This window comes from Vigna umbellata, chromosome 5 (genome assembly GCF_029865625.1).
Source record: "Vigna umbellata cultivar VRB3 chromosome 5, Vumbellata_1.0, whole genome shotgun sequence".
Lineage (NCBI taxonomy): Eukaryota > Viridiplantae > Streptophyta > Magnoliopsida > Fabales > Fabaceae > Vigna > Vigna umbellata.
The window spans coordinates 24,185,767-24,197,613 of NC_142169.1; the positions used below are offsets into that span (position 1 = coordinate 24,185,767).

Here is an 11,847-nt window from a genome sequence, read left to right on the forward strand (position 1 = left end):
CATAACTCAGCAATATGAAATTACAGTTCTAACAACTTAAATGTAGGTGAAAAAGTTGTCCCAATTTCCTTATTCCTTACAAGAGTGATTGAGTAAGATATAGTAATCCAAGGCTATGCAAATCCCAGAAATTAAAAAAGAAAATGTGCAACTCATCAGATATCACCCTTATTTCATACGTCTAATTCTTTTGAATAATATACAGAACAGAATTAGGAAGCTGTAAGCAGGAACAAAACTAAGTACTGCTCCATCTTCAAAATTAGCGAAAAAAAAATGTAGAAAGAAAAGAATTCAATCTATATCTGCAGTTTGTGTTTTCCATATACATTTGGATGGAGTTGATTTTATTCTCTGAACTTTGTGTCGAGGTTGTTCCTGCTTCTCTGTCAGATTTTCTTGAGGATTTCTATTCACTTTTACCACATCAACTTTCACTATGTGATGATCTGAAGTCCCTTTGGAAGAAAGGACTAAGTAAGACCCTGAAACAAATTGGTATGGAGAATCTGAGGATGATAATATGTAATCTACCCGAGTCCCATACTTGCACGTACCTTGAACACCTGCATAAAATTTTTAATCTTAATCAACTCAGTACAAGAATAAACATGAACAACTTCATAAAGATAAACAATAAAAGAGGTTGTTATTGTTGTTGTACTTTGTCCTTTGGCGATCATGACAACAGACTCATATTCCCCTGAAAAGTCCTTTGCATCTGTGTAGTGTCTGTTCTTGAGATATTTCATCACTTCAACCTTGGGTGTTGGCTTTCCCATCTCCTCATAGTACTACACACAAACGAACCGATTCAAAGTTTTCATCTTTGCTTTTTGAGAAATTTGAGGATGTGATGGATATACCTTAACAATATCTGTCCATCTTTCGTGGGAATAATCCGATTCATCAAGCGAATTAAGACCACCAGCTAAAATGTGTGGCTCATCATTAGATTGAATTATTGCATTTATCTGCTTCATCCTCAAATTCTCGTCAAGATGATCAAGGTGGGTGCAGTAAAAGTACAGTTCACCTTCTTCGGGTACATCGATAGTGGCCTTCAGAACATTCCTGGTGCATAAAATTGCAATTTGTTGTATGTCACATTCACTCACCCTTGTTACTAAGTCATTGTAACTCACCAATTTTAACAGACATTTCCTTTAACTGTAATTGTTCTGGCTAAATTATTTTCAAGTTCCAACCTTTCACAGGCTGGATTTCCACTAATATTACCATAATCATTCTCTACCGAGTACCTTCGGATTAAAGTATAATAATTTCTTGCTTTCAATCATTCTGAAATTGAGCAAGTCAGTGATGTAATATTCTTACTCTCCTTCATGATCACACAGATTGGACGTCAAGCTATTGCTTTGAAACGCCAAAATTACTAAGTTTTTGCAACATTACAAAATGATCATAATTTCATACGTATATAACATTGTACAAATTCTACAAATTTTCCTGACCCCAAACGTAAAACTATTTTATTGTATCGCTTCTACACTGAAATAAAAACAAAAGAAACATGTTCGAGAAGAATGCTATATTTTTTAGGGTTAAATATGTTTTTAGTCCCTAAACTATTAGCCGTTTCTGGTTTTCGTCCCTCTTTCAAAGTAAGGTACAATTTGGTCCTCATTCTTTTCGAAACGTTCGTTTTAGTCCTCGGAATTTTGGTTTTAGTCCTCATTTGTTGCTAAATGAGGACCAAATTTTTAAATAGTGTTTAGTTTTCGAGGACTAAAACGAACGTTTTCGAAAAGAATGAGGACCAAATTGTACCTTACTTTAAAATAGGGACGAAAACCAGAAACGACCAATAGTTTAGGGACTAAAAACATATTTAACCCTATTTTTTATTCCCCTGGTAATTTTTTTCTACACTTTTAATTTCATATTTTATTAATTATACTGTTTTAAACTACACTTGTTACACTTATAATGTATAATGTTTAAAGAAATGAAAATATTGAAATGAAACACGTTTACATTTATTTTGACATATTTTACAAAAATAAAAATAATCATAAAAAATAAATATTTATACTTTAGAAAAAATTAAAAAATAATATCAAAGATAAGTGATTCTCAAATTATCATTTCTATTAAAAAAAATCATATGCTATATAATTTTAATGTCGTATTGGAAATACAGCGTGAGTTCCAATATTAAATATAAATAAAAAAGTTAAGTATTAAACGGTATTGTAAAGGTAAATAAATTGAGCAATGAATAATCCATAAATGTGTTCACAAGAATGTTGATGGAAAATGTCAAATCTGAAATGAACACAGATCCATAGCTGACACACAACACAAAAGCTAGGGTGGGGACATTTTGGTTCCCTGCAGTTCATACAATCGTCACAAATTATATTTTCATATATATAAATTCTTTACATTTATTTTATAATATCTTTTTTTATTTTTCGTTAGCACTGGTTCAAATGAAGCAAATTGTAATTACAATAATTGATTAATCGATAAATACCTGAAATCGGTGTGGTCGAAGATTTTCTGCAGCTTCCAGCGTTTAATGGGCCACTTTGACAGAACGGCGTTGCCGTATTGAGGGGCCCAGCTTTCGGCGAAGACGTAGTTCATCCCCAAAGCTCGAGCCAAATCAGACAAAGGCTTCATCCCGTTTTCTTCCTCCGCCTTCACGTCTTGCAACCCCAAAACGTCGGCGTTTACCTCTCTCAGAACTTCAAGCACCGTTTTCCTGTTTCTCTCTCCCTCCACTCCCTCGCTGAAACTCCACGACCATGAGAACGACCCTTTTGCTCTCTCGTGCTCCGAGAAGCTCGTTTGCCGCAGCGAAATCTCGTTGTCGGGTAAGTTGATCGACACTCGAAGCTTTGACTTACCCAACAGCGGAGACTGCGACTGTTTCAAAATGCTTCGTGGTGGTCGGTCGTACGTTGACTTTGGTCGCTCCACGTTGTCGTCGTCCGAGGTGGTGCTTCTGTCTGGTTCGGGAAGCACCGGTGCCATAGAGAAGAATGCGGCGTTGAACGTAGCGATTCGTATTGGTTTGGAAGGAGGAGGGGGAGGTTCGGTGTGAGGTTTGGGAGTGGGGTTGCCGAAGCTAGGCTTGGACTTGGAACGACGCCGTAGTGACCACTTGAGAAGGGAGCTGAGGCGACGGAGGTTCTTGTTGAGGAGCTTAAGCATGATGAAGAAATTTTGAGTTCTATGCGTTTTTAATTTTGTGGTTCCAAAGTTTTGTATTTGAGTGTGGTACAGAAGGGTTAATTGAATAAAATAGGAGACGACAATCTTAAAATCTTATTAACTAGGTTAATTATGTGAGTAAATGAATTTAATGATGCATTAATTTTTTTTTTCTGACTTTGATGTGTGTTGTGTGGGAGTGGCTAGTGACAATGACAACTTGAGAAAGCCAGGATTCTGACAGATGAGTTTGCAGTGAAATTCTACGTGGGGTCTTTTTAATAAGAAAAAATAGAAATGGACAAACTGCTCCATGCATTGGTGAAAACAAGAAAAGTAATAATGTTACTTTTGTTTAGGGCACATGCCTAATGATGACAGCTTCACTGCATGTCCGCTACATGTCTAACATGAAAAAGGTACCACCTTCACTAGCAAAAAACATCACTTCAAGGAAAACAAAAGAATAAAATGGAAAAAGAAAATCAATCTCATTTCTTTTCTGTTAAACATAGTTAAATTATAATTTTTCATTTTCAGTTTAAAACAAACAACTTTTTATCAAAATAAAAATAAATTTTAATTTTGTATGCCAGTTTAGGATTTATATTTAAGCTTTCTTTTTTATATTTACTTAAAAGAAGTTTTTCTTCTACCTTTATGTGAATGTCGACATAACATCTCCATTATTACAACATGGTTGATATTGCCAACTATATCAGGTGAAATTATTTTCTTATTTTTGACATTAGGAATGACAATACGTCTGTTTGTAATTTCTTTTATTGGATAAAGAATTCACGTGCTTATCATGTTAAACTTGTAAACCTATCATTTTGATTGAATTTAATTTACATCTATAACATCTCTATAATCCAATCGTTTTTTTCTCAAAACATTATCATATTGATCATCGACTTTGTTTGTTTCATTAGGAAGTTAAGCTGGAATCATAAAATTCTTCAATGTAATAATACATTTGAAAACAAATAAGAATTCGTTTATAAAAGTAACATTGATCAATGAACCAACCTGAGAGTGCTTAAGATTAAGAATCTCCCAAAGGTAGAATTTTTCATGTGTAATTAAAGATATAAATGATAGTTTGAGTTTATTTTTGGTTAAAGGTGACATTCTTCGGCAGAAAAGAAAAGATGGGTGGGACTCAAACATGCCATATTCACAATGTGAAAGATAATGGCTTCCTTCAATTGTTTTTATTTAACTAATGAAACAAATGTCCTTTAGCCTTATACGGAAACAAGCTTGCTCCACATAGTTTATATGCCAATAAAATGATAGTCATAATCTATGTTACCTTTTAGAAAAAAAGTACTCTTATTCTTTTCTAGTTTTCCTACTTTAAATAATGATACTTTGACAACATTCTTTTAACAATATTTTAATATTATCTACGTGTCATTCTGTGATTGATCTATGTTAGTGTTTATGATTATTATCATAAATTATAACGTAATTTTGGACTAATCATATAATTACACGTAAATGATATTAAAATATTATAAAAAGATGTTGTTAAATTATCATTATTTTTAATTAAAAAATGCAAGAAACCAGAAAAAAAAAATCTAATAGCAATAATATGACTGTCAGCCAACAACTCCACTCATTGCCACATAAATTATATTCTTATTTAGAATTTAAGGTCAACGTAAACCATAAATTATTATATGATTCCAATCAAGGTTATTATAATCTTGAACAATGTTTAAATTTTAGGTTTAATAGCCAATTTAGTCCTCACTTTGGTTGAAAAATCTCAATTTAGTCCCTCGTTATAAAAGTGTTTTGAATTAGTCCTAACTTTTAAAATCGTGGGTCAGATTGGTCCTTTCTGTTAAATATAAGTTAACAAAATTAATGGATGATGATGTGACACAACTTAAAGCTAACGAGGGACCAATCTAACACATCAGCTTTAAGCTGTGTCACATCATCATCGATTAATTTCGTTAACTTATATTTAACGAAAGGGACAAATCTGACCCACTATTTTAAAAGTTAGGACTAATGTAAAACACTTTTATAACGAGGGACTAAATTGAGATTTTTTAACCAAAGTGGGGACTAAATTGGCTATTAAACCTAAATTTTATAACATATGTAACAGAATATATAGTATTTTTTTATGAATAAAAGTAGCACATAAAGATTGACTGGAATTGAACTGTTCAATGACAATTAAAAATTTCTTCTCCCATACCCTACCAATTTTTTTAACAATCTAAAACATAGATAAGTGAGATTGTATATGATATAAAACCCATTATGTTAGTAGTGGGGACCAGCCTCAGCACATCACCTTTCCCTTTCAGTATTTTACATTAACCTTGGATTTTTTTCCTTTCTCGTTTGGTTTCATTTGAAGATAATAAGTAATACATTAAGTTATAAGTAGAAGCTTCTTATAAGAAAAAGACAATTAACCTTTCCTTAAAGAAGATGATGTTTGCGAGATAAGCTTCTTGATTTTGTATGTGTACGTAGTGACATGTAAACAATAGTTCCACATATATGGTACAAGGTAATAGTGATATGGTACATTTGTGACAAGGCAAACATCCGCAACATCTAACATGTAAAATGTAATGCAAATCACGTGGTGTCAATTTCTTAAGAAAATGAACCTTGGGATTAAGATTGAAAGGAAAAAGGTTTATGACATTCTAGCGTACAAATAGTTGATTGGGAGTAGGGATGATAATAAGTTAGTGAGAGATATTCTAATCCGCAGCCCGAATTTCTAATAAAGAAATCTATTTGTTATCTATTTCGTAAAATGCTAGAATTCATAAGGTGCTTTTAAAATATTTAAAAAATAATATTTTATACATTTCTAAAATAAAATTTAAGTAAATTACAAAAAACTAAAATATATATAATATAAATTAAATTTTAATTTTAATCAAATTTAACCTAATAAAATATAAATAATTTTAATTTAATAAAATATAAATTAAATTTTAAATTTAATATTTTCTTATTAATAGATATCTACATAGTGATAGTATAATATTGTATCTGACCCATGTAAACAAATATTACAATATTTGTTATCCACTAATTACATATACACTAGTGTTTGTTGTTAGTTTTCATTTTGAAGAATTTGTTTGTTGTTGTTATTTGATTGAACTTCTTTGTTGTTGATATTATACTACACGTTCATAGTTCATGCTTTATCAAATACCAAAAACTGAAATTTGTTGTTTTTCTTCTTTTCAAGTCTTGTTGAGTTATAAAAAAGGATTACAATTAATTAAAAAAAACACAAAAATTCACATAGTATTTATTGTTGGGTTTATCAAGGAGGAAGAGCTACATGTGAGTTACACAAACACGAATTACATATGGAATAATGGGTTTTTCACCTTTATATATTATTCTACTTTCTCATTTTTATTCAATGTGGGACTTAAACTAACACTTGGATTTCCAAATTTTTTAAACAGAGGAAACGAACACCAAAATATCGACAAATGATACCCACTAAAATCATTGTTTGCAAAATGAAGATTAAGAAAAGTTCGTATATTTATTGGTATGAACTAATATGTGGGTCTAGTTGATTTTGACCTGTCAAATAAGATGCCAAATGAATAAATCTGGTCATCCAAGCTCTGTCTTAAGGAATTATATATATATAATTTGTATAGTAGTAAAAATCGAGAGAATCAGTGGTAAAAATTGTAAGTTTAATTTTTTTATCAACATTTAAAAAATATAAAGTTGATTTAAAAAATTTGAAAGAAAAGATGGGAGAGGTTTTAAATTCAATTCTTCTCCTGATAAAAGGTAACAACAAACATCTCCCTCATAATAGCTTACTTTTGGGATTGAAACTAATTATGTTATCATCTAAGACTTCTTAATAAAGATAGACTTGATGAGTTGAGTTCTGTTCAGACCAACACTAATTAGTACAGAGTTTTTTTCTTAATTTATTTATTTTTGCTAAATTTACAAGGAAGAAATCCTGATATATAGAAAACAAAGAAGATACCGAAAGTGTAGTATTAAAATTCCTTAAAATTCATAAACAAAGTTAATTAGGTGACGAGATTAATTAACATACCTTAAACATTCTAGCATTTTACAGAAATAAAAATGATCTGCTATAAATAGTTACAGTGAAAGGAACTTCCAACGGCCAGACCCAGCACTTGGTTTAACAAAAAGTTTGTGAATACGTACGTCATGAGCTTTGTTTTATCTTTATCAGCAAATATATGAAATTCTGTGTGTGTATATATATATATATATATATAACATAATTTATTCGTAGGCTGCGAATGAGCTGTGGTAAAGATGCATTATTATGAGAGAACATGCAAGTATGGTTGGGTTAGTGGGTACTAAGTATATAAATAACATCACGCTGGCGTTTTGCCTTTACAAATGCAATTTAACATTTCTATTGCAGACACTTCATCAGCTCCACGGTGATGAAAGTTGGCCATAATTATTATGATCCCAGTTTAACGTCACATGAATCAGAGACAATATATTCTCAGATTTCGTGAATTGGACTCATTACATCAGGATGCTCAATCATTGTTCCGAAAATAATCACTATTTAGTCTTCTTTTTCTCATCATTGAGAAATATTAAGAAAGAACAGTAGATTAGTATTAGCTTAAATTGTTGTTAAGTGGGGCTAACACCACGACAGTGGTACCGAAGTTGACATCATTCGTGATATAAACTAACCGTGTCCAAATGAGGGTCAGCTGCACCTAGCTATGTTAATTCTTGAGTACCCTGAAAACAATCTTAATACACAGTTGTTAATAGAGGCTAATTAATGCACAAGACTAATTTAATTCCACAAGCACCAAAACTGTGTTATTGTACTACTTTTAAGAGTCCAAAAATTTAATATAAATTTTCAGATAATAATACTTTGACAATATTTTTTTGATAATATTTTAACACTATCTATATGTCATTACGTGATTGATCCATGTTGGTATTTATAATTATTATTATTAATTATAGAATAATTTTAAACTAATCACAAAATAACACGTTAATAATGTTAAAATATTATCAAAAAATATTCTCAAAGTATCGTTATTAAGTTTTCCATGATTGTCATAACATAAATAATTCACTCTAGAGTACACAAGACTAAGTATTCCTTCTTAGTAGACAACACTTACTAAATCGATGCCAAGCAGACAGCTTCAGCTTTGTATGTTATTATCTAGGTTTAAATAGTTTTTTTTTTACTTTTTCTAAAATAAGTTTGGGTTATTTTAGCGTTAGAAAAAAAAAACTAGGTTCTGCAAAATAAATATTTTCCATTTGGTTTCAGAAATTGTTTATTTTATCCAAAAAAGAAAACATCTTAATCTTAAGTGGTGTTAAAATATTTGTATTCCTAAATTTTTTTCATATGTTTTCCATTCTACGTGATGTATAAAATTAATAAAGTTAGATAATGATATAAAATTTAAAAAAAAAAAATCTAAGTAACAAGAAGAAATTCAAAAGAGTTCGTCGTCGACAGCAGGGTTCGAACCTGCGCGGGCGAAGCCCAACAGATTTCAAGTCTGTCTCCTTAACCACTCGGACATATCGACTGTTAAGACGTAAAGCTAATCTACGCTTTAAATATTATTGTACAAAATATTTCACAAAAATATATCCTTTAAAATTTTTACAAGGATTTTCTTCTTAAACTCAAATAAATAAGTATTAAAATCATTATTAACGAATAAAATTTGCTCTTATCAATGGCTTTCCACGAGAAGATGAAAATCTAAATTTCTTAATTTAAAAGAATATTAAACTAAAATTTCATAGTTACTGTTATTAGATCATTTCATCGAGTAAAATAATCAAAAATTTATATTAGAAAACCACACTACACTACATTTTCATAAAATTTATGTAAATGTATTTCCAAAATTTTTTATGACCAAATATATATATTTTAACGATTTCTAATATTCATAGTTTTCAAAATAAAGGGAGTACAAAAGAAACATAAAACATTATTTCATATTTTAACGTACTTATACTATTCATATACAAGAATTCAATTTCGTATTGCTTTGGACTAGTATAGTCTCTTCTTATTACTAAGCCCAAATCCTTTATTTTAAGTAAACTTTTTAAATTCCTTTTAGGTAAAAATTTTTTATCACGAAAAAAAAAGGTTAAAAAAATTTTGTTTAATTTTGAAATGTGTATTTATTTTAGTTTTATTTATTATTTATTATTTTAATAAATAATTAGATAGTGATTGTAGTTTGTTTTATTTTTATGTTTAAATATTTATGTAAAAGACAAAAAAAATAAAAAAAAAAATTATACCCAAATAGCACAATTACTTGACGAAAAATAAATGAAACAAATAAATTCAGTTAGAGTTTAACCAGGTTCCTAAACGTTGTCGTTTAACCGTCATCGCTATTCTTTGTTCCAATTCCACCTCACATTCCTTATCTTCCTCCTTCTCATCGTCGTGGAGTTTCAGTTTCCGATGAAAACTTAATTTCAGAACCAAAAAAAAAAAACATGAACACGGTAATCTCACCTTCTACAAACCGTTACCTTTGGGCGGTTCCCTACTCTTCTCTCTCTCAGGTTCGAAACAACAACACAAACGTTGTTAACGTTACAAGATTCGGTTCCACACTTACTACCAATGTCTTCTCACACTCTCTCGTTCATGCCAAGCTCTCTGCACGGGCCACTTCCGATGAAGTAGACATGCAAATAGTGACTGAGGAACTTGTAGAGGAGACGAACGCTGAAGAGAAAACCAACCAGGACAACACGTCTACTTTTTCTGCTCCAATTGACAAAGAACTTAAAAAGGTTGGTTCTGAGTTCTAAATTCCCACTTCTGGTCGTTCAAGAATTTCAATTTAGGGTTCCCATTTCGTTAAAACCCGTGCTTTCTTGGAAAACTCCAAGTTTGCATGTTGGTAAGTGGGTGGTGATTTTGATGTTTGTTTTGGTATGTGACAGGTTGCTCAGAAAACTGCTGCTACCTTTGCGCCAAGGGCTTCCACAGCTACCAAAAACCCTGCAGTGCCCGGAACTGTTTTGTACACCGTTTTTGAGGTTCAAGGGTATGTTTCAATGTTGTTGGGTGGAGCTTTGTCTTTTAATCTCATATTTCCTTCTGATGAACCTGACATTTGGAGATTAATGGGAATGTGGTCCATCTGGATGTTCAGTAAGTTTCTACCTGCCGATTTTGTATTTATTGTTGTATGAAAGAACTACTGCTTACTTGCTGCTCCGTGTTTTGCACTTACCATTCTGTAGGAAGTTTGTGTGATCAGTTAAAAATTTTCAGAACCTTCTAAAGATTGTGCTTTTCTCAGATTCATGCTTTGCATTTGAAATTGAAACCAAATTTAATTATTATCAGTAGCTCCTTCTTATTGGCTGTTCTTGGATCCGGTCACTTCAGGAAACAAGTTTGTGATTGCAATTCGTCACCATCTTTGATATTGCAGGAAATTATGGAATGCAACAATCATAGAATCCAAAAACCTTGGCTATATGAACAAAATAGCACTACCAATCTGATTTTTTTAAACTTTGCTTTAGAGAATAAACGAGGCAATTTTAGCTGTTAATGGAAAACCAATGGTCAATTTCTGGTGCAGATACATAACAAATCATGAAGGTATTAGAATATCGATGACAATTGATTTTCTCGGACTGAAACTAATTACTTTACTTTCTATAGATGAGTCATATCCATTTTTGTTCACGTCTTACTTGTCATGGTTCTTTAGTTAGTTTTTCAAAAATATGATGAATAGAATTCTTTATGTGCAGCAATTCCTTCATTACGAGCTCGAGATTGCTCAAAGAATGAGAAAGAAGCTCTCAACTATCTTTTTCTCCTCGTCCCATTGATCAATGTTGTAATCCCATTCTTTTGGAAGTCATTTGCTATTGTTTGGTCGGCTGATGTAGTTGCCTTCCTTGGAATGTATTCATGGAAGGTACATTTACTTTCCAGTTATCCATATTTGTTGTTACTTGTTTTCTTTAGTTTCTTGTAACTTGTTATCTAAAACGTGTCTCTTGCAGGTTGGATGGTTTCAGAGAACGGATTAGGGAACTCAAACTTGGTTATCATCAAAAGCGTGCCTTCAAGGCTTGTTGGATCTTGACATCATGGATCTTAATTCTACATGCCACACAGCAACGAATTGTCACAGATGCATTCTTCTTATAGGTTCTTTAAAAAATTTTGCATTTTGTATGTGTTGCGCGTCTCACATTTCAGAGAACTGAAATTCCCATGTCATAACAGTAATCTCCCAAAGATGAAATATAATGTAGCCATTATACACGGATTTTATATCAGATTTTCTATGGCTTTAACGTTTTTCTTAACTGCACGAAAATCAAAATTTAGAAAACAGTTGTATTCTGGTCTGTATCTGCTGAATGAAGCGTAGGGCGAAATTATATGTTCTTAACATTAATTTATTATGCTTTAATAATTAAACAGATAAATTGTCTCTGGAATACAACTCATGTATTGGTAAAGTATAAGAAAACCCACCATACATTGATTTCGAGCTTATTCAGCAAATACCGCATTCTGAAAACCAATATCTTTCGCTCATTTTATCTTGTCACAAATGCACCGGCAATCTGATA

General features: G+C 31.4%; 2 protein-coding genes and 1 non-coding gene across 3 annotated transcripts; 1 reads left to right on the forward strand and 2 right to left on the reverse strand.

The window, feature by feature from the left end:
* Positions 1 to 144: 144 nt before the first annotated feature.
* Positions 145 to 3,259, reverse strand: LOC124832611 (uncharacterized). Its single transcript, XM_047306863.2, has 4 exons — positions 2,501 to 3,259; positions 867 to 1,074; positions 665 to 794; positions 145 to 566 (listed from the first exon to the last, which is right to left on the reverse strand). The coding sequence occupies exons 1-4, from the start codon at positions 3,181 to 3,183 to the stop codon at positions 295 to 297; spliced, it is 1,293 nt and encodes a 430-aa protein (XP_047162819.1). The 5' UTR covers positions 3,184 to 3,259; the 3' UTR covers positions 145 to 294.
* A 5,448-nt stretch (positions 3,260 to 8,707) lies between these two features.
* TRNAS-UGA (transfer RNA serine (anticodon UGA)) lies at positions 8,708 to 8,789 on the reverse strand. Its single transcript has one exon. It is a non-coding gene; the product is annotated as a tRNA-Ser (tRNA).
* Positions 8,790 to 9,639: 850 nt separating this feature from the next.
* Positions 9,640 to 11,547, forward strand: RPH1 (resistance to phytophthora 1). The gene is made up of 4 exons (XM_047306862.2): positions 9,640 to 10,032; positions 10,186 to 10,396; positions 11,011 to 11,180; positions 11,269 to 11,547. The coding sequence occupies exons 1-4, from the start codon at positions 9,730 to 9,732 to the stop codon at positions 11,293 to 11,295; spliced, it is 711 nt and encodes a 236-aa protein (XP_047162818.1). The 5' UTR covers positions 9,640 to 9,729; the 3' UTR covers positions 11,296 to 11,547.
* The last annotated feature ends 300 nt before the right edge of the window (positions 11,548 to 11,847 follow it).

Coding starts and splice junctions, on each gene's coding strand:
- RPH1 (XM_047306862.2), top strand. CDS start 9,730: ATGAACACGGTAATCTCACCTTCTACAAACCGTTACCTTTGGGCGGTT. Junction 10,397..11,010: donor GTGGTCCATCTGGATGTTCA/GTAAGTTTCTAC, acceptor CTTTATGTGCAG/CAATTCCTTCATTACGAGCT. Junction 11,181..11,268: donor TTGGAATGTATTCATGGAAG/GTACATTTACTT, acceptor TGTCTCTTGCAG/GTTGGATGGTTTCAGAGAAC.
- LOC124832611 (XM_047306863.2), bottom strand. CDS start 3,183: ATGCTTAAGCTCCTCAACAAGAACCTCCGTCGCCTCAGCTCCCTTCTC. Junction 1,075..2,500: donor TTCGACCACACCGATTTCAG/GTATTTATCGAT, acceptor TTTATGCACCAG/GAATGTTCTGAAGGCCACTA. Junction 567..664: donor CATGATCGCCAAAGGACAAA/GTACAACAACAA, acceptor AATTTTATGCAG/GTGTTCAAGGTACGTGCAAG.